General features: G+C 43.1%; 1 protein-coding gene across 6 annotated transcripts in view; it reads left to right on the forward strand.

Moving 5' to 3' along the window:
• Positions 1-22425, forward strand: part of PARP8 (poly(ADP-ribose) polymerase family member 8) — a 409395-nt gene that overhangs the window by 289311 nt on the left and 97659 nt on the right. For all 6 annotated transcript variants that reach the window (XM_040339250.1, XM_040339246.1, XM_040339237.1 and 3 more), the window contains exons 11-13: positions 97-219; positions 5900-6455; positions 17036-17089. In XM_040339250.1, coding sequence (XP_040195184.1) covers positions 97-219; positions 5900-6455; positions 17036-17089 — 733 coding nt within the window. The remainder of the gene's footprint in view (positions 1-96; positions 220-5899; positions 6456-17035; positions 17090-22425) is intronic.

Genomic DNA, 22425 nt, shown 5'->3' on the forward strand with positions numbered 1-22425 from the left:
GTGTTCTACATAGAGAAGGTGAATCTGGTAGGATTTCAGCTGTTGCAGATAACAAAGTTATTTTTTACCTGATCCTTTTTATGAATGTACACACAGGATAATGCAGACATTTGTGACGCAGCAATGGAAGCAGAGCAAAGAGAAATTGAATTGTTCGCACAAGAAGATGTCAGAGAAGAAGGTGAAGTCTCCACTGCACATTTTTTCTACATTGCGCAGGTACGTGATGCAGATGGGTCTACCGGATCTCCCCCGACCACGCGATCGCATGCGTGTCTGGGCTAGCTATAGTAACCACAAAGTGGAGAGACTCTGAGAGACATATGTTTCCTGTAGCAGCAAACTTTACATGAAACCTCATTCTCTGTGAACTATATTTATCATATACACATATGTTCCTTATCGGTTAGGCGTCAAGTACAGTGCAACTGAAAGATCAAAATCTTCCTCTATGATTGCTCTGTGGCTAGATTTCTACAAAGTTAGTAGCACATGGTGTACTGGCAGCTTAACCCTAGCAAAACCACAAAATACTGTATATTTCTACATATAGTACTTGTACTTGTTTTATCCTTCCTATCTGCCAAACTGTTTGTCATACTGGTCAGACCTTCATTCATCATCATAGCACTAAAAAGCCAAACTCTCCTCAACACCTCTATGCGAACAAAGGGGTGGTAGGGAGCAGTGTTCATTTCGTAGACTAAAATGACTAAAACATTTTAGTCGACTAAATGAATAGTCAAAAGACTAAAACTAAATTTAAAGCGGGGGGGGTTCACCCTATTAAAAAAATAAAATAAAAATTTATTCTAGCATTACATTCGGCATCGTAGCGCGAGCTACAGTATGCCGGTCTTACATTTTTTATCCCCGTACTCACTGTGCTATTGTACATTGAAGATTCCGGGGAATGGGCGTTCCTATGGTGAGAGAAGGTGATTGACGGCCGGCCCTGGCACGTCACGCTTCTCCGGAAATAGCCGAAATAGGCTTGGCTCTTCACGGCGCCTGCGCATAGCCTGTGCGCAGGCGCCGTGAAGAGCCGAGACCTACTCCGGCTGTCTTCGGGGAGCGTGACGTGCCAGAGCCGGCCGTCAATCATCCTCCCTCTCCATAGGCACGCCCATTCCCCACGGGAGTCGGAATCTTCAATGTGCAATAGCACAGTGAGTACGGGGATAAAAAATGTAAGACCGGCATACTGTAGCTCGCGCTACGATGCCGAATGTAATGCTAGACTGATGTTAAGGAGGGTGAACCACCGCTTTAAATTTGACTCCAAAATTAACACTAGTCTGTAGTGCATGTTCATACCTCAATACCATAAATAATAGCATATTAGATTTTCCACTCCAGCAGTATATAATGAGTTTGGAAATTGTAGAGAAATGTTAACGAATGCATTACAATTTACACCCATTCGATTTTAGACAACTAAAATTTGTTTTAGTCGACTAAAATGTACTGGAGATTCAGTCGACTAAATATGACTAAAACTAAAACAATTTCAGAAGACTAAAATGGGACTAAAACTAAAATGCCATTTTAGTCCTAAGACTAAAACTAAATCGAAATTTGCTGCCAAAATTAACACTGGTAGGGAGGTCACCTTATACTTTCCTTTTCATTTAAAGCGGAGGTTCACCCATACCTTACACTTTTTCCCCTTAGCTTCATGCTCGTTTTGTCTAGGAGAATCGGCTATTTGTTTTAAAATATGATCCGTACTTACCCGTTTACGAGATGCATCTTCTCCGCCGCTTCCGGGTATGGGCTGCGGGACTGGGCGTTCCTTCTTGATTGACAGTCTTCCGAGAGGCTTCCGACGGTCGCATCCATCGCATCACGATTTTCCGAAAGAAGCCGAACGTCGGTGCGCAGGCGCAGTATAGAGCCGCACCAACGTTCGGCTTCTTTCGGCTACGAGTGACGCGATGGATGCGACCGTCGGAAGCCTCTCGGAAGACTGTCAATCAAGAAGGAACGCCCGCTCCCGAAGACCCATACCTGGAAGCGACGGAGAAGATGCATCTCGAAAACGGGTAAGTACGGATCATATTTTAAAACAATTAGCCGATTCCCCTAGACCAAACGAGCAGGAATCTAAGGGGAAAATAGAAAAAAAAAAACGAATTGGGTGAACTCCCGCTTTAATCATGCTCAACCACTTCTCTATTGGGTCAATTTTTTATTTATTTTTTGCAGACAATTTAAAATCAGCATGTTTTGCTAGAAATGTGTGTAACCCCCCTCCCAATATATATTTTCTAAGAGCAGAGACCCTGTAGAATAAAATGGTCGTAGTTGCAATTTTGTTATGTTGCACAATGTATGCACAGCTATTTGTTTTGTTTTTTTATCAAAAAGGTTTAAACAATTTCCAATGTACAGACAGTGCATTTGCATACATTTATAGTTACAATGTACAATCCTCCTAGCATCCTTCACAGTCATCCTATCGTCATAACCATCTAGTCTACAATACACTGATGCAGACATAGTAATACCGTGCATTTGGTGTTAACCATCACTAGCTCAATAAGGTCCACCCGTAGGGCATTGCAATAGTCTGGACATCACCAATTCTCTGGGACTTAGTCCAGGGGTATCTAGCCATGGTGCTCAGATTCTTTTGAATCTACTTGGACTGCCCCTGTGTTGATAGATATACCTTTCCATGACCAGAGTGTTCCCCATATGTTATCCAGGAGGCTACCGTGGATGGGAGACCGATTTCCAGCCCATCGGGATGAGTTTACGAGCCTGGAACAGTGCTCTAGACTAGAGAATGCTATTCTAGCCACCTCCTCCGGGACAATATTCTCCAAAACCTCCAAGATACAATGAATTGGGCCCAGGGGGGGCGGCACAGCTATTTATCAAATACCAACAAACACAATATTATACCAAATTTATGGTAAAATATAAAAGATAGGGTTGCGTTGAGTAAATAGATACTAATGTGTCAAGCCTTAAAATTATACACACCCATGGAATTGCCAACCCAAAAAACGACTGTATGGTACCCCAAATTCATCATAGGCAATGCTTTAAAAGCCTTTACAGGTTATCAGTTTACCGATAACTGTGAACTACAGCCCTAGAATTATTGCTCTCACTCTGACGTTCATGATAATATCTCACATGGGTGGCGCAATTAAAGGTTTTCATACTTTTTTTTTATACTACCTTATTGCTTTCACAAGGGGGCTAACAACTCCCATATGTGATAGCATGGGCAGATTATACATACTCTTTATAGAGACATTGGAGATCTATTAGACCCCCGATATTTTCCCTGTTCTCCGATCACAGATTGTGATTGAATGGTTGCATCCTTGGCTACACTAGCTGAGGAATGGTAGCTGTGACCCTGGAAGTGACATAACACACGTCGCTTCCGGTGTCGTTGGTCACAGGAGGGATCAGAGAATGGTGTTTCCTGACTTTCTCCAGCTTTTACTATGGAAGCTGTTTTCCATGGTCCCGGGCTCCACGGAAGGAATAGGAGAGCCCAGGAATGACTGCAGGTGCTGCTAAAGGGAAGGGGTACACACTTTGAGAGCCCCATAAGTGATCACTATTATTGGAAAGCCCTTTGCCAGCTCTTAAAGCCGGTACCAAGCTCACAGCTGCATCGGCATGTGACCACCTGTCTGCCATGTCGTTTCTAATTGTAACTTTGTAGACATGTGGTTATACACTTTTCTTTAGCTGTCAGTGCCTGAAACATGTTAGGATGCCAGCCTTGTTCAATGGAGGTGCCCATTGTTAGGCACTGGTACTCCTACTCTCAACTTGATTTCTGTTTTGTATTATAGTTTATAGTACAGTATTAGCATATTGATTGTACTAGCAGAATCCAAATAAGTACTTTTGAATTAATAGTCTAGACCAGTAGTGTCCAAACTGTAGCCCGGGGGCCAGATGCGGCCCTTTGCTTGCCTTTATCTGGCCCTTGGGTCACTATTGCTCACCCAAAACAAGGAACTATTCCTCAGACTGACACTATCAATAGGGCACATTCCTCCCCTTGACACCAATGATGGGGCACTATTCCTTCCCCAGATACCAACAGTTGGCACTATTCCTCCCACAGACACTAATGATGGGGCACTATTTCTCCTGCTGACACCAATGATTGGGCGCTATTCCTCCCACTGACACCAACAATTGGCACTAATCATCCCACTCATATGAATGATGAAGCATTGTTTACTCCCATGGATGCCAAAGCATTTTCTACTCCCACTGGCTACAATGCGACCCTTAGAAAGTCTGAAGGGCAGTAAACTGGCCCTTTGTTTAGAAAGTTTGGAGACTCCTGGTCAGACTAAAACAAATAGACACCTATTTATAATCAAGAGCAGATAACACAGTTCAGCACTATGGAGAGCTCAGGCCAGCAATTTCACCAGCCAGGTTATCAGAATTTTTACTGTTTGCTCTTCACCGAATGCAGCAAAGGGAGCCAGTCAGTTGTGCTGCAGGGCTTATGCGCTAACAAGGAACAAGCTGATAGGAGAAGAGAGCAAGAGAGTAAGAGAAAAATTACCTTTTCAGTCTAATGCTTTTCCTCTGTCTGTCCAGTCACAGGCTGGTCAGGACCAAGACCTGTAAGTGGTAACTACCTGCAGTAGAGAACACTTATCAGGCACGGCTGTACTGTGTAAATCTCAGGACTGAATGGACATAAATACAGATCATTTGGCATGTAAAACAGTTCCCTTATATGTATTCAATTTATATATTTAGAAGTTTAATAGCCGTTTGTTCAGATTTAAAGTGTTGGATTCACTTTGAGAAGGGAAATTGGTTGTTTGCTGTTGGTAACTGCACCTTGCCTGATGCTCTTTGCTCTATTAACCACTTGGGATCCGCGCTATGGACGAAAGACGTCCACAGCGCGGCTCTCAAGTGTCGAGTGGACGTCTTTGGACATCCTCTTGTTTACATTCCCTGTGCGCATCGCTGGGGGCACGCAGCGGGGAAACACTGTGCCGGCGCATTGGTGGGAAGCCGATGCGTGTGCCTGGCGGCCGCGATGTCCACCAGGTACCCGCGATCGAGGTTGACAGCAGGGGTGTGGAGCTCTGTGTGTAAACACAGAGCTCCACGTCCTGTCAGGGAGAGAGGAGACCGATCTGTGTCCCTTGTACATAGGGACACAGCATCGGTCACCTCCCCCAGTCAGTCCCCTCCCCCCACACAGTTAGAACACACCCAGGATACACATTTAACCCCTTCCTCGCCCCCTAGTGTTAACCCCTTCACTGCCAGTCACATTTATACAGTAATTAGTGCATTTTTATAGCATTGATCGCTGTATAAATGTGAATGCTCCCAAAATTGTGTCAAAAGTGTCCGATACATCCGCCGCAATATCGCAGGCCTGACAAAAAAATCGCAGATCGCCGCCATTACTAGTAAAAAAAAAAAAATCATAAATCTATCCCCTATTTGTAGGCGCTATAACTTTTGCGCAAACCAATCAATATACGCTTATTGCGATTCTTTTTAACAAAAATATGTAGAAGAATACGTATGGGATATTATTATAACAAAAAGTAAAAAATATTGTGTTTTTTTTCAAAATTTTCTGTCTTTTTATGTTTATAGCGCAAAAAATTTAAATCACAGAGATGATCAAATACCACCAAAAGAAAGCTCTCTTTGTGGGAAAAAAATTATAAAAATATAATTTGGGTACAGAGTTGTATGACCGCGCAATTGTCATTCAAAATGCGTCAGCGCTGAAAGCTGAAAATTGGTCTGGGCACGAAGGGGGTTTAAGTGCCCAGTAATGAAGTGGTTAAGTAAACTGACATGTTTTTCGAACTATTTACTTATTGAGGTAGAATACATTTTAAACATATTTCTGTGCTTGTTCTCCTAGGTCGCCAAGTTATCCCCCTCCTGGATGTGGTAAAAGTAAAGTAAAGCTGAAATCTGAGCAGGACGGTATCTCCAAAACTCACAAACTCCTGAGAAGGACTTGTTCTAGCACAGTGAAACCTGAAGACATATGTAATCCAAAGTCTCACAGGAACTTTGGCCGCTCGCTGTCCAGTGACCCCAGGGCGGAACAGCCAATGGGCTTGAAACCACACAAACTTTTGAACCGCCAGTGTTCTACAGCCATTAAGCAGGAGGAATGCATCTCCCTGAAACAACATAAACTCTTAACTCGTTCTTGTTCTGGGGACCCCAGATGTGAGCACAACAGCACCTTGAAGCCGCATAAACTTTTAAGCAGGTCTTATTCTAGTAATCTTCGTATGGAAGAGTTAGACGGGCTCAAGAACCACAAACTACTCAGCAAGTCATGTTCCAGTGCCCCTAAAGCATCCAAAATGGACCTGCTGAAAGAACCTATCGCAGAGGGCAGGAGGCTCTCTCTTACCTCAGGGCTGATTGGTATATTAACGCCAGCTGCATCATCACAACCTGCTGTGGGTATCCTGGTATTGTTCATATTTCTTGCTATTTGTTATTCTTTAGAATGCCTAAATGTTTTGTGTTTTCAGCCATACCAATTTATAGGGAATATGGCTTCTGGCATTTCTGACTTAAAGCGGTTGTATACCCTGTAAAAAAAAAAATGTACACCTGTAAAGGAAAAGCCATAATGAGCTAGTATGCACCGCATACCAACTCATTATGAAATACTTACCTTAAAACGAGGTGAAGAGAACTTACCTGGTCCACGCCGAGCGAGATGTCATCTTGCTTCGGCGTGTCTTCCGGGTATCGCCGCTCCAGCGATGTGATTGGCTGGAGCGGTGATGACGTCACTCCGCGGGAGACTTCAATTCGGCAAGGTCCGGCGGCTGCCGATCCTTTAGCCGAGGATCCCCGCTGCGCATTGGCGCCACTGCAATCAGCGGCGCATTGCGGGGGGAATATCTCCGAAACAGTACATGGTTTAGGAGATATTCTTTATACCTATAGGTAAGCCTTATATATAGGCTTACCTGTAGGTAAAAGTTAAAAAGTGGGGTTTACAACCACTTTAAAGTTGCACACTCTGGTAATTCTGAAGCACATGCGAGTTCCCAGGTCATTGATTCACCAGGTAGTGAAGGAAGGGTAAAGATGACAGACGTAGAGTAGCACGTTCAAAAGCAAATCAGTAGCGGAAGCTTATGTATATGTACACTGTCGAGTCACCTTTCAAACCCAACAGTATAAGGCAAGCCATACACAGAGCAAATTTCTTTTCTGCAACCACGAGTTACAGTGTTACAGACAGTGTTGACAGGGAATCCCTCCCACCGAGCCATTGTTTTCTCTTGGCCTGGAAAGTTGGCTTTGACAGTGATTATTGCTAGCAGCTATACGAGCCGCTACCGATAACCATATATAAAATCCGGAAGCCTGGTTGTATCCAAATTGATTGACTCTTTAACTTGGTACATTCAGCCTGCCCATACATGGTTTAAATCTCGGCTGGCTCTTGCTGAACCGGCCGAGATTCAAACTGTGTATGGCCAGCCTTAATCAGCTAAATACAGCACATTCTAGGTGCATCAAAACAATAGTAGGTCTACGAAGGCTTAGAGTTGGCTTTCTTTAATTACTTCCCTCCGGTCAATAGCATATTGACGTCCGAGAAGTGGTTGTAAAATCCTGACTGGATGTCTATTGACGTCCTGCAGGATTTCATGCCGGCACGTGCCCGTGGGGGCGCGCATCGCAGCGATCGGTGATGCGGGGTGTCAGTCTGACACCCTGCATCTCCGATCTCGGTAAAGAGCCTCCAGCCTCCGGCGCCGTAAAACTATGATGGGAGGTCGGCAGTAGGTTAAAAGGCAGTCACAACCTGAGTAGAAAAGTTTGTCCCCCTATCTCTTGAGGAAGCGCACAAATCCATGCTGTGGGGGGACCTTATTTGCATAGTTTCGGCTTGCAAGAAGCAATGGGAAGCCAAACCAGAGGTTCTGTCAGCCCAACTGAATAACCTAGGGAGGGCCTGGAAACTGGTTCCTTCCAACACCCTCCAAAAATGTGCGAAATCTCTCAAAGAAAGAAACTTAACTATCAAAGGATCCAGCATCGTGCTCAACCAAGCCAATTCTTCCCTGATCTTCGGGTTCCCGGCATCGCCATCTTTAGTGTGGCAAACTGGCTATTACTCATTGACTTCACAGCCAGCTTCCTACCGTCCACTGCGCTTTGTGAATGGTCCCACAGCCTTCTGAGACCTATGATGTCCTAGAAGGCTGCAGGCAAGGGAGAAAAAAAGTTTACAAAGTTGATAAAGGAAAGGGGTAGGAGGCAGAAAAGCAGAACGTATCCTTTTGGATGAAGTTCCGCTTTAATTCATTACCAAAAAATGGGAATAACCTGCACACCTCCCCCCTCTCTTTTTATATCACAATGCTCGAAAAATCTGATAAGTATACTACTGATATCTCTAGCTACCATCTAATATCTTTATTGAACTCGGACATAACGTTACTGGAAAAAAATATTGCAACCCATCTTGATAGATTTTTTTCATCCTTCATCTACTGGGACCACGTTGTTTTTTTTCACTCTTGCCAGGCCAGCAACAGTTTTCCCAAAGTTACCCATCTCATGGAGCAAAGACATCTCAGAGTGCCTTTTATTACTTGATATTTTTAAATCCTTTGAGGCAGTGACATGGAACAATACGTTCTAGCCCGCTGGTCTTTTGGTCCTTAGCTTTCAAGCTTTTCAGCTCATTAATCTCATATTTATGCAGGCTCCTATTCCAGAGATATCAAAGTACACTGTGGCACTCATCAGGGATGCCCTCTTTCCCCCATTCTTGTTTTATTAGCATTGGAACGCCTACTCATGTTGATTAGGGACATATGAACATTAAAGCTCGGCTTCACTATAAAACTTTTTGCAGAGGACATGCTCACCCTACAAACGGATGAAACATGTAACATGTTACCAAAGGCTAACATATCCTTTCAATTTTATCCAGCCTGTCAGCTTTTTTATTGTAATGTCAAGAGCAGGAGAAAATCTCAGTTGTGGATTTCAGCATTTCAAAGGATAATCCACCCAAAATGTAGAAAAGCATTGCAAGTTTGTTGGTAATTATTAGATACAAATGACAATCACCTAGTTTACTTTTGCTGCCAAGTAGTTTTTGTGTTTTTTGCACACATAAAAAAGAATTTTAGACCTGAAGACTACACAAAACCCCCAAACATTATATGTAATCAATAATCTCTGGCCCAGATTCAGGTAGAATGGAGCAATATTTGCGTGGGCAAAGAGCAAAGATTTTTCTCTGCGCCCACGCAAATATTTCGATTTGCCCAGCGATTCACGGAGCAGTAGCTCCGTAAATTGCGCGGGTGCTATGCTAATTAGCCCTGCGTAAGGGCGCCTAATGTAAATGATCCCGCCGGGGGCGGGAATCATTTAAATTAGGCGCGCTCCCGCGCCGAGCTAACAGCGCATGCTCCGTCGGGAAACTTTCCTGACGTGCATTGCGGCAAATGACGTCGCAAGGACGTCATTTGCTTCTAAGTGAACGTGAATGGCGTCCAGCGCCATTCACGAATCACTTACGTAACCGACGTGAAATTTAAATTTCACGAGCGGGAAGCGCAGCTATACTTTAGCATTGGCTGCCCCTGCTATAGCAGGAGCAACCTTGCGCTAAAGTTGCTGTATGGAAACTCCGTACCTTGCGTGCCCAGGGCCCGCGCAACTTTTGGGAGCGCCCCCTAGCGGCCAACGCAAGAATGCAGCCTGGGATGTGAAGGCATAAGGAGGCTTATGTCTGTCAGATCCTAGGCTGTATTCGGTGTAACGAGGTTCCTGAATCAGGAGCACTCGTTACACCGGAGCAAGTAAGCACTTGCGCCGCGCAACCTATGGTTGCGCGGGCGCAAGTGCTTCTTGAATCTGGGCCTCTGTTTTCATGCATAGGTGCCCTGACACATATGTTTATGTTCATATGTGGGGGTGGTGGGGCCTCAAATTTATGATTTTCAGGTGACAGGTTCTCATTAATGAAACATGCAGGGTCTAAAAGTCCCCCAGTGTCTCATTGGGTCCCACTGAATGTTTTGCAGTGCAGATTGCATTGCAAAACTTTGCTTCCCGGCTAAGCTAGCCGGGGACACCAAGAGGCTAACCCGGAAGTGACATCATGGACGTTGCTTTCAGAGTCACAGCAAGAAGGGGAGGACCTGCCAGTGTAAGGGTTATAGCTGAATTCCAGGCACACATCAAAATATACAGATGAAATACATATAAGGGGCTGTTTTACCTGGTACATAAGTTGTACTTAATTCTTCACATTTACACAGCCCCACCAAACAGCAGGTTACACCCATTTTTATGTAACTGGTAAAGCAGTATTAAACCCAAAAGGAAACATTTATTATATTATAAAAAGGGGGAATTATGGGACTTTAAATGAGGTATAGGGTCCAAACAAGCATACACCTCCATCCCTATTAATCGTTAAGAAAAGGGGGGAATTTGGGACTTTGAGTGAGATGTGTGTTAGACAAAAACAAATAAATTGCATAATAAAGAGAACGTTTATTCATATAAATATACATGGGACATGGTACATAGCAGATATGACGAGCTGATGGGCATATAATAGACAAATATTAAAATAACATTATTGCACATGGTACATAAAATCAAAGAAAATGGTATAATATAAGCTCATTATTCAATAACGCATTATTCAATAAAATACTGCATTTCAAAAGCTTGACGCATTTCGTGGATGAAGTTTCACTTCTTCAGAAGCAAGTGCAGAATGCTTATCTATAAAAAAAAAAATCTAATTACTCCAATAAATTAAATAAGGATGTTGGGGAAGAAGAAAAAACCCCAAAATTACTTACATATCAGCTTTAAAATTGGTCATGGAATGCTAAAACCTGATGGTTGAGAAAAGCCCTTTTCTTAACATTTATTGTATTGCAGCTTACCAATTCTTATGCCGCGTACACACGATCGGTTAAACCGTTGAAAATGGTCTGATGGACCGTTTTCATCGGTCCAAACCGATCGTGTGTGGGCGCCATCGGTTATTTATCCATTGGTTAAGCCAACTTGTTTTAATTTTAACCGATGGATTCCTAACCGATAGTTAAAAACAGATCGTTAGTAGGCACAACCATCGGTTATAAATCCACGCATGCTCAGAATCAAGTCGACGCATGCTTGGAAGCATTAAACTTCGTTTTTTTAGCACGTCGTTGTGTTTTATGTCACCGCGTTCTGACACGATCGGTTTTTAACCGATGGTGTGTAGGCATCAGTCAGCTTCATCGGTTAACCGTCCATCAGACAGTTCTCATCGGATGGACCGATCGTGTGTACAGGGCTTTAGATTTGATGGCTAGATTCGTTTTCTTTTTCTGCTTTGGCTAAAGAGGTAATGCGTTGTTGCCTTCGTTTTTTTTATCGTTTTTCTTGTCTCCACGGTGGGCATTGCTTCTCACTTTCTGCTGCGTCACCATGTACCCTGAGCCATAAAAATATAGACCAGTGTATACACCTGCTCAAGTGAGAAAAATAGGTACAGCGCAAAAACTAATAGTGATTGATAGTGATACCTACACTTTGAACATAGGTATATATATAAAAAAAACACAAACAATATAAAAAAATATATATAAATTACATATGATTATGCAAAGATTCCTGATGTACAGGAAATCAAAAATTCATACTAGATGAAAAACAAGTGAAATGAGTGAAGTCCAAACATATATAGTGGTAAATAATTAGAAAATCCAAAGAATGAAAAATCCAATGTGAATCGGGTGAATCGCTGATATAATATTCAAGATGTGACATCAGAAATGATCCAAACGATCTATCCACCAGAAAACACCCAAGTGATTAAGTGTTGTGGTCTGCTTACCGAAGCCAATGACCACTACAGCGGTCAGTATGGGCACAGGATATTTTTATAGTCTCCAAACAAGACTGAGGGGTATCCGGTTCCTAGATCCTAGATGATACCTTCAGAAGTATCACAAATGATGCAAAACCAAAAGTGGAGACAGAATTTTGAATAAAATCATGAGCAAGTCTCTTGCTGTGGTTGAGTCTGCTCGGGAAGGATAGTAATGAACTCATCCAAGTTGATCATGAAATAAAGTGGCAAACCATCTTCCAAGGAATCACATAAGGGGTACGTCATAAAAGGTCACCAGGGGCCGAAGCAGGAGGTGACCCACCCCCGGAGGACACAGGAACTCTCTAAATGACACCCAAATCCAGTGATTTGTTCTTTAAGGAAGTCTCGGCAATCTAACAGCATCAATGGCGATAAAGAAAAAGAGCCCCTCTGGGTACAGGGATGTCTCACAAATTTTTAATAAGACCTCTACTTGCTGTGGTCTTCCATTTTCCACACAGTCTGGTAGGTGCACGGATGGACCGATCGTGTGTACAGGGCTTTAGATTTGATGGCTAGATTTGTTTTCTTTTTCTGCTTTGGCTAAAGAGGTAATGCGTTGTTGCCTTTGTTTTTTTTATCGTTTTCTTGTCTCCACGGTGGGCATTGCTTCTCACTTTCTACTGCGTCACCATGTACCCTGAGCCATAAAAATATAGACCAGTGTATACACCTGCTCACCTGACCAGTGGAGGAAGTGAGGTAAACTACTGTTGCCATAATAATGTTCTTTCATGAAGGGGATGACATTTACTCAGAAAAATGACAGAAGTCTACCTTTCCCTGACTTCTGCTCTGCAAATAAATTGTTGATACAATATGACAGGTACACTTAATGGAATGACTTTTTGGGGACTGCAAGGTATAGCCTTGATGAAGTAATTGCTTTTCTGAATGCTTCCGGAGATGTGACTTTGGTTTGGTTGTCATAAGCTGTCATGACTTGGATGAGTTGTCCTTGCTGTGGCCTGCTTATTCCTGCAAAATTCCTGTCTGTCCTTATAATGGCAATAAGATGGATTGCTTATATCGATTATCCTAGTTATACTAATGATAGTTACATATACTGTCTCTTGTAGGGAAGCCATTTCCTCCTCTTTTATATCTAATTAATTAATCTGCCAGGAGCAGCAGCTCTCTTGGTCCTGGATTCTAAAGCTAGCCTTCCGTTGGGACATCGACTCATGGGCAGGACATCTGTTATTGCCTTGTCGCCTTGTTGCCTGCTCAGTGGAAAGTGAACGCAGCTTAAATGGGCCGCAAAGTTTTTATATGTTTAGTGCTGCGAAAGATGTTGGGTTTGTACTGCAGGTGTCCATATATCGGCAGACCTGTCTTCAGTAAGGTCCAGGAATTCTACATTTGCCTGTTTAACTGAACACATCACTGAACTTTGTGATCTTCCTCATAGCATATGTGATACTGAGCTCCATATCACTATTAAGATCCTTCTCTTTTCTGTGGAGAAAAGGGAACCAACAGTCATCAACATTTTACATTTTAAAGAGTTAGTTCACCCAAAAGTAAGATTTTAGTAAGTTATAGGTGTTGACTTGTGAGATCTTCCAGCCATAACTCCCAACTCAATTCAAGTTATATTCCATTCTACATCCCATTCTCCTAAACCTCTTGTATTGAATTTTATTGTAACAATAATGTCACTTATTTCGTAAAGCTCCGCACAAATGGTTGGTGCTATATAAATCCTGTATAATAATTATAATTGTAGCACTACCACCATAGGGGCCACTGGTAATAGCTGGTTCTTCCCTAATGGTACAGAGGTTTCCCACCATTACCATGCAGGAGATGGGTTAGGGCACTGGATACTCCAAAGCACCTTTCAATAAACAAGGGGAAAATGTTCTCTAGGCTCACACTCCAGGATTCTCTGAGGCCCCGTACACACGACCGAGTTTCTCGGCAGAATTCAGCCAGAAACTCGGTCGGAAGCTGAATTCCGCCGAGAAACCCGGCCGTGTGTACACTTTCGGCCGAGGAAGCCGACGAGGACCTCGGCGAGGAAATAGAGAACATGTTCTCTATTTCCTCGTTGTTCAATGGGAGAACTCGGCACGCCGAGCTCCTCGGCGGCTCCAGGACTGAACACGCCGAGGAACTCGATGTGTTTGGCACGTCGAGTTCCTCGGCCGTGTGTACGGGGCCTGAGACAGTGTGAGAGCTGTCTCAGTTCAAGCTACCTCTGGCACCTACATCTCAAAAGCACACAGAATCACCAGGAATCAATTCAGAGCCATTACTCACAAGTACCCAGGACAGCTGCACACATTCCAGCTTCTTCTGGGCATGGCCCAGAAAGGGAGACAATTCTTCTCCAGACCAAATCTCTTATGACGAGGTCACACATCCAGCTCGTCAAGAAGATAGCTCCAGGCCCTTAGCCCTGACGCCACTGAGTCCTTAAGGACAGCTACACAGTCCACGGGCTACCTCAGTGGGGCAGCAGTCAACCTCTACCCCCCCCTCCAAAAATGCTTGCAACCTTCCTGTGGAGAGAGAACTATTTTTTTCTAGGGCTTCAAGCTATTTATTACCTCCCCAGCCACCTTCTGGACACTCCTCTCCAGGGATTGGCCAGGTCATGTTAAATATTTAGGCTGGTCATTTGAAACCCCCTCTTTATGTTCAGGAAGCTTCTTGCAGAGGCAGGGAGAAACAATCAAACTTCCACCCTGAACAGAACAAACAATCACTGCTCCCTGGACTACAGAAAGAGCCAGAAATGAAATTTGCTTCCTACGCTAGAAGGGGACTACATCTTTAGAATAAAGTAACACAAACAGCACAACACAAACACCCCATACAGTAAATACAGCTGATGTACAGACCCTGGAACCTAAATTGTATGTAAACTTTAACTATTTGTTCTCATTTGGTTTGTTAAATATACCATTGAAATAGTTTTTTTCTGATCTTGCCAGAAACCTAATGAGTTGATCACTTGCTGCACACTCTGTTTCTGCTATGTTTAGTCAACTAACATTGTTCTCAATCCACTGTCTGTGGATAACAGAACCACTGTCAAGTTAAGGGGGGGGTCCTAGGGTGACAACACTGCTGCTTCATAGATATAGCACAGTGAATGTGAATTGTGTGTTACTCGCAGGATCACCAGGTCACTAGGGGAGAGAAATTCAATACAGCCACCAGATCGAAGGATCGGTAAGCTGCAATATATAATAAATATTTGTTCTTGGGTTTACATAGTCTTAAAAGAGAAACTGTCACGTTGCACATTCAGGGAAAATTGATAGTGTCTATAAAAGGCCCCCCCCCCCCCCCCCAACCCAATGATAGTCCAGCGATTGTGCTTCATGAATTGCTCAGCAGATTGAGGAGGACGGCGGCACAACACTTGAACTGGTGTTCATCATGTACAGCAGGGAGCCAGAAGTGCAGCTCCCTGCTGTATTTATTAGAATTGTGCAGTGGAGCTCCTGAAGTAGTAAATCTAAGTTTATATGCTTATTAAAGATAAAAAAAAAAAAACATAAATTAGATGTGCCTAGAGTTGAGCCTTAACTCACCGGTATTTACTAAAAAATTAAATATGACTTTTGGATGGACTGACTCTTGACTTATGACCTTGAATACCTTACTTATGCTTCTTTCTAATTCAGGGTGTCCTGGTAATTATTTGAAATTAATATCATTTGAGGTACCTACACATCTGTGTTTTTCCGAACAAACTGTTCTGTCAGACTGTGAAAATCAGCTCATGTTCAGTATCTGTTGTAGAGCCAAGAACAAAAATGTTACCGTTTTTATATATCAAGTGTCGAAGGGACCCTCCATGTTGAATGATCCTGGCAGGGTAATAATAATGCTCACAACAGGCATCCAGTGCAAGTCTCTTGATGGTTGCACCAATCAACACACATGTACTATTCCGTTGCATTTTTGCTGGATGTAATTTTTAATGCGTCTGCACAAGAACTCGGGACATTAAGGCTGCGTACACACGGTCGGCCCAAACCGATGAAAACAGACTGAAGTTCAGTTTCATCGGTCCAAACCGACCATGTGTACGCCCCATCGGTCTGTAGTCCTTTAGTCCAGAAACAGAGAACTTGCTTTAAAATTGGACCGATGAACGCCTGACCGATAGGTCAAAACCAATGGTTAGTACGCAAAAGCATCGGTTCCAAACCCGGGCATGCTCAGAATCAAGTCGACGCATGCTTGGAAGCATTGAACTTAATTTTTTTTCAGCACGTCGTGTGTTTTATGTCACCGCGTTGGACTCGATCGGTTTTTGAACTGATGGTGTGTAGGCACATCAGACCATCAGTCTGCTTCTGATGAACCGATGAAACTGAACTTCAGCTTTCTTGCTGGTTTTTGCCGAGAAACTCGGTCGTGTGTACGAGGCTTGACTATCTCTCCATCAAGGACAAAGACAGCAAATAAAACCTGACAGTGGTTTTAACACCCCCCTACTTTGACTTTTAATACAATTTAATTTATCCTGTAAAGGAAGTAAATAATAAAATTAAAGCTTTGATGGTCAGCAATGGCCTCTGCCACGTTCCTCTTGTAACAGATTTCCTTTAATGTCTAATGCCCCGTACACACCATCACTTTATGTGATGAAAAAAAATGACGTTTTTAAAAACGTCACTTTAATTGACCGTGTGTGGGGGAAAACGTTGTTTTATGTCTTCTAAAAAACGATCAAAAAAAATTGAAGCATGCTTCAATTTTATGTGTCGTTTTTCAAAACGTCAACTTTTACTTCACAGAAATTGACCGTGTGTAGTAAAAAACGTCGTTTAAAACGACGTTTTTTCACCCGCGCATGCCCAGAAGCTAGTTATGAAGCGAGCTTCAATGGAAAAAGTGGTGAGAACGTAACCTCGCTTTGCTAGAACATTGTGAGAAAAACGATGGTGTGTAGGCAACTTCGTCTTTGAAAATTTCAAAAACGTAATTTTTTACTTCACAGAAAATGTTGTTTTTTTTCATCACATAAAGTGATGGTGTGTACAGGGCATAAGACATATGTGATAACGCTACAGTATGTATTTGTATACCGTACAATGGAAGATATTATGAAAATCATTGTATGTATATTGATCTGTCTTTTAGCCTACCAATAATGCAAAAAGCGTGCCAGCACGAGCGCATGGATTTCTCGTACAGGTAATGTCATGTTTAATGTTTTTTTTATTACAAATGCTGCTGGTAATAATATTTGAATGGAATGGTAGACTTGAAAATGTCACAATGCCTTTTCTGACTGAGAGAAGTTAATATATTGCATTTCTCAACATCTGAGACAAACTCCACACTGACTCTACTCTACGCATTTATTTTCCGCATGATGTCCCTGATAAATCCCCCAGTGGCTTTGTCATTAAACTCTCTTGTTCTTACATCTAATGGATGACAACTGAGGCTGATTCCTCAAGCATTGTTAGACCCTTTGCACACTGTACATGTCAGGGCTCCCTGGTTTGGACAGGATGATCACAAATGATTAAGTCACTAGGAATTTGTGAAATTAAGAGTTTTCAATTTCCTGACATTTAGGAAAAAGCAGTAATTTTACTGAAATTTTACTGTTTTGGTGAAATACATTAAAATTTGTGGAAAGGCAAAATTAGGTTGGATTTTGATGCTTCTTAAAGGGGTTGTAAAGGTACAATTGTGTTCCCCCCTAAATAGCTTGCTTTACCTTAGTGCAGTCCTCCTTCACTTACCTCATCCTTCCATTTTGCTTTTAAATGTCCTTATTTCTTCTAAGAAATCCTCACTTCCTGTTCTTCTGTCTGTAACCCCACACAGTAATGCAAGGCTTTCTCCCTGGTGTGGAGTGTCGTGCTCGCCCCCTTCCTTGGACTACAGGAGAGTCAGGACGCTCTCTACATTGCAGATAGAGGAGCTATGTGTTAGTGGGCATCCTGACTCTCCCGTAGTCCAAAGGAGGGGGCGAGCACGACACTCCACACCAGGAAGAAAGCCTTGCATTACTGTGTGGAGTTACAGACAGAAGAACAGGAAGTGAGGATTTCTCAGAAGAAATAAGGACATTTAAAAGCAAAATGGAAGGATGAGGTAAGTGAAGGAGGACTGCACTAGGGTAAAGGAAGGTATTTAGGAAGAAAGAATTGTACCTTTACAACCCCTTTAACCCCCCTGGCGGTATCCCCGAGCGTGACTCGGGGTGGATTTTTTAGGCTGAAATCGGTAACCCAGAGTCACGCTCGGAGTAGCTATGCAGAGCCTCCAGCGCGCGCTGGCTTACCTTGTTCCTGGATCCAGCGATGCCACCGCGCTGTGTGAGCGAGCAGGACCTCGCTCGATTCACACAGTGTCCTCCTGTGCCGCCGATCTCCGTTCCCTGCGACGTTACGATGCACGGGGGCGGAGAACGGCGCCAAATTCAAAAAGGTAAACAAACACTATACATACAGTATACTGTAATCTTATAGATTACAGTACTGTATGTAAAAAATACACACCCCCTTGTCCCTAGTGGTCTGCCCAGTGCCCTGCATGTTCTTTTATATAATAAAAACCTTTCTTTCTCCCTGCAAACTGTAGATTGTCCATAGCAACCAAAAGTGTCCCTTTATGTCAAAAATGGTTTTAGAGCAGCTAGAAAACAGCAATAATAAATTATAATCACTTGCAGAATTGTGCGATAGTGATTTGTGGGGAAATTCGTCATAAAAAAAAAAAAATAATGACAGCGACAATTCTGCAACTGAGCAAATTTCAGTGATTTTGAGTTGATTACATTATTGAATAATTTTTATTAGAATTATATTATTATTTGTTTTAATTATTTATAATTATTTATTAAATTATAATTTATAATTTTGTTTTTAAAAAAATGTCATACCCGGGATCCCTTTTAGACTCTGGTTTGGTCAGATTTAAGTGAGTTTTTCCTAAAAATTACAGGCCTACAGTATAAAACGCCAAATTTCCTTGCAAATAATGGTAGCGCTTTCAGCATGTTTTTTCTGAAAGAATCATACCGCAAGGGAGGTTAAAGCCCAACTCCAGGCATAATATTTATTTTTCAACCACCCCCCCCCCCTCCTTTGCACCCATCCTGTCAGGTATTACATTTTCCCTACTTTGTGAAGACAGTTGTTCTCACCTGAGTCCCTCTAGCCAGGTCCGTTGTTGATGCCATTTACGCCTATGGAGATCACTAGTCTGGTGCCGCATGTTAACCCTCTGTGGCTGGTCCCCTTCGCGCCCCTTGGTCTGATGTCAGTAGTCTTCTGGATCCAGAGCCCTTCACTGGACAGCCAATGAGAATTGTCCACATCATATGGGCAGTGATGTTGACACCCAAAAGAAGGACCCATCTAGGTAGTAAACGAAGAGGAGACAGAACAGACAGACGTGCTGGATGACCATGGTTTAAGGTAAGAGTAAATGGGGATTTAGAATGTTTTTTTTTTAAATTACAGTGATCAGAGGGAGGGTAATGGGAGGGGAGGTTACCCGTATCCTGGAGCTAGGCAGTTCTAAAGCATGGACATTTTATACCACAATGCATTCCCTACATTAAGATAAAAAATGTCCCAGTATCTGTATCACCCTCTTATCTACCTTGATACTTACCTGAGTCCTATCTTGATCCAGCGTTGTTCCCATCTGCAGTGGCTGTCTCTCTTCTCTCTCTGATCACTTAGGCAGCATTAGGAGCCATTGGCCTCTTCTGCTGTCAATCAAATCCTGTGAGTAGGGGGTGGGGCGGAGCCACTTGCTTTGGGGCAGAAAAAGAGAAGCCAAGAGGGCTGGGGGGACCCCAGAAGAGGAGGTTCAGAGCCACTCTGTGCAAAACCATTGCACAGAGCAGGTAAGTATAACATGTTTATTATTTTAATAAATAAAAAAAAGTACCTTTACAAACGCTGGATAGAATGGGCTTTAAATTGCTTCTGAGGGTTACAGAAGTTCCTTCCAACTATGATGGAAAAAAGAGGGTAAAGATAGAAGAAGCAGCTCAGCAAGCAGAAATTAGAGTTTCCACTGTGCTCATTCCAGTATGCTCACATGTGCTTGTGACCATGTGAAATATAAAGTAATAAAGTAATATTGTATTTTTAAGACCGTATAGTTAATTTTAGAACAGAAAATACTTTCAACTACCAAGAATCAAAGTAGTGGTTTGGGGGGGGGGGGGCAGTGTGACTGGGCATTATGAAGGATGGCAGGGCAGGGTGGTATGGAGGACAGCATGATCTGACATAATGAAGGTTGGTGGGGTTGGATGGTATGTAGGGCAGTGTGATCTGACATTATGAAGGATGGTCGGGGGTTGGATGTTATGGGGGACAGTGTGGTTTGACATTATGAAATATGGTGAGGTTTGATGTTATGGGAGTGCAGCAGGACATTATAGAAAACCAGATGTTTGTATGTTATGGGAAACAATGTGGTTGGACATTATGAAGGATGGTGGGGTTGGATAGTATCGAGGACAGTGTGATCTGACATTATGAAGGATGTTGGGGTTGGATGGTATGTAGGACAGTGTGATCTGACATTATGAAGGATATCGGGGTTGGATAGTATCGAGGACAGTGTGATCTGACATTATGAAGGATGGCGGGGCTGGATGTTATGGGGGACAGCGTAGTGTGACATTATGAAGGATGTTGGTGTTGGATGTTATGGGGGACAGTGTAGAATGACATGATGAAAGATGGTGAGGTTGGATGTTAGGGGAGGGCAGCAGGACATTATCGGGAACCCTGTGTTTGGATGTTATGGGAAACAATGTTGTTGGACATTATGAAGGATGTTGGGGTTGGATGGTATGTAGGACAGTGTGATCTGACATTATGAAGGATGGCGGGGCTGGATGTTATGGGGGACAGTGTAGTATGACATGATGAAAGATGGTGAGGTTGGATGTTAAGGGAGGGCCATAAGACATTTTAGGGAACCATGTGTTTGTATGTTATGGGGAACAATGTGGTTGGATATTATGGAGGACAGTGTGGCTAGATGTTTTAAGGAAGAGTGTGGTTGGAAATTATTGGGTGGAGTGTGGTTGGATGTTAGGGGAGGGCAGCAGGACATTATAGAGAACCCTGTGTTTGTATGTTATGGGGAACAATGTGGTTGGATATTATGGAGGACGGTGTGATCTGACATTATGAAGGATGGGGGGTTTGGATGTTATGGGAAACAATGGTGTTGGACATTATGAAGGATGTTGGGGTTGGATAGTATCGAGGACAGTGTGATCTGACATTATGAATAATGTCGGGGTTGGATAGTATCGAGGACAGTGTGATCTGACATTATGAAGGATGGCGGGTTTGGATGTTACGGGGGACAGTGTAGAATGACATGATGAAAGATGGTGAGGTTGGATGTTAGGGGAGGGCAGCAGGACATTATAGGGAACCTTGTGTTTGGATGTTATGGGAAACAATGGTGTTGGACATTATGAAGGATGTTGGGGTTGGATGGTATGTAGGACAGTGTGATCTGACATTATGAAGAATGTCGGGGTTGGATAGTATCGAGGACAGTCTGATCTGACATTATGAAGGATGGCGGGTTTGGATGTTATGGGGGACAGCGTAGTGTGAAATTATGAAGGATGGCGGGGCTGGATGTTATGGGGGACAGTGTAGTATGACATGATGAAAGATGGTGAGGTTGGATGTTAAGGGAGGGCCATAAGACATTTTAGGGAACCATGTGTTTGTATGTTATGGGGAACAATGTGGTTGGATATTATGGAGGACAATGTGGCTAGATGTTTTAAGGAAGAGTGTGGTTGGAAATTATTGGGTGGAGTGTGGTTGGATGTTAGGGGAGGGCAGCAGGACATTATAGAGAACCCTGTGTTTGTATGTTATGGGGAACAATGTGGTTGGATATTATGGAGGACAGTGTGATCTGACATTATGGAGAATGTCGGGGTTGGATAGTATTGAGGACAGTGTGATCTGACATTATGGAGAATGTTGGGGTTGGATAGTATCGAGGACAGTGTGATCTGACATTATGAAGGATGGCGGGGCTGGATGTTATGGGGGACAGTGTGATCTGACATTATGAAGAATGTCGGGGTTGGATGTTATGGGGGACTGTGTAGTATGACATGATGAAAGATGGTGAGGTTGGATGTTAGGGGAGGGCAGCAGGACATTATAGGGAACCCTGTGTTTGGATGTTATGGGGAACAATGTGGTTGGATATTATGGAGGACAGTGTGGCTAGATTTTCTAAGGAAGAGTGTGGTTGGAAATTATTGGGTGGAGTGTGGTTGGATGTTAGGGGGACAGTGTAATTGGACATTATAGGAAACTGTGTGGTTGGAGGTGAATTAGGATACTGTGGTTGGATTTCATGGGAGACAGCGTGGCTGGAAATTGTTATGTGAGGCAGTTTAGGGCACATGCAGTGATTACTAGTAGTCACAGTTACCAGGGGCCACATTGGCAGAGTTTCGTTATACTGTGTGTTGCTTAGTTAATAAATCTTCTTTGGTA

The sequence above is a fragment of the Rana temporaria genome, chromosome 1 (assembly GCF_905171775.1).
Source record: "Rana temporaria chromosome 1, aRanTem1.1, whole genome shotgun sequence".
Classification (NCBI taxonomy): Eukaryota; Metazoa; Chordata; class Amphibia; order Anura; family Ranidae; genus Rana; species Rana temporaria.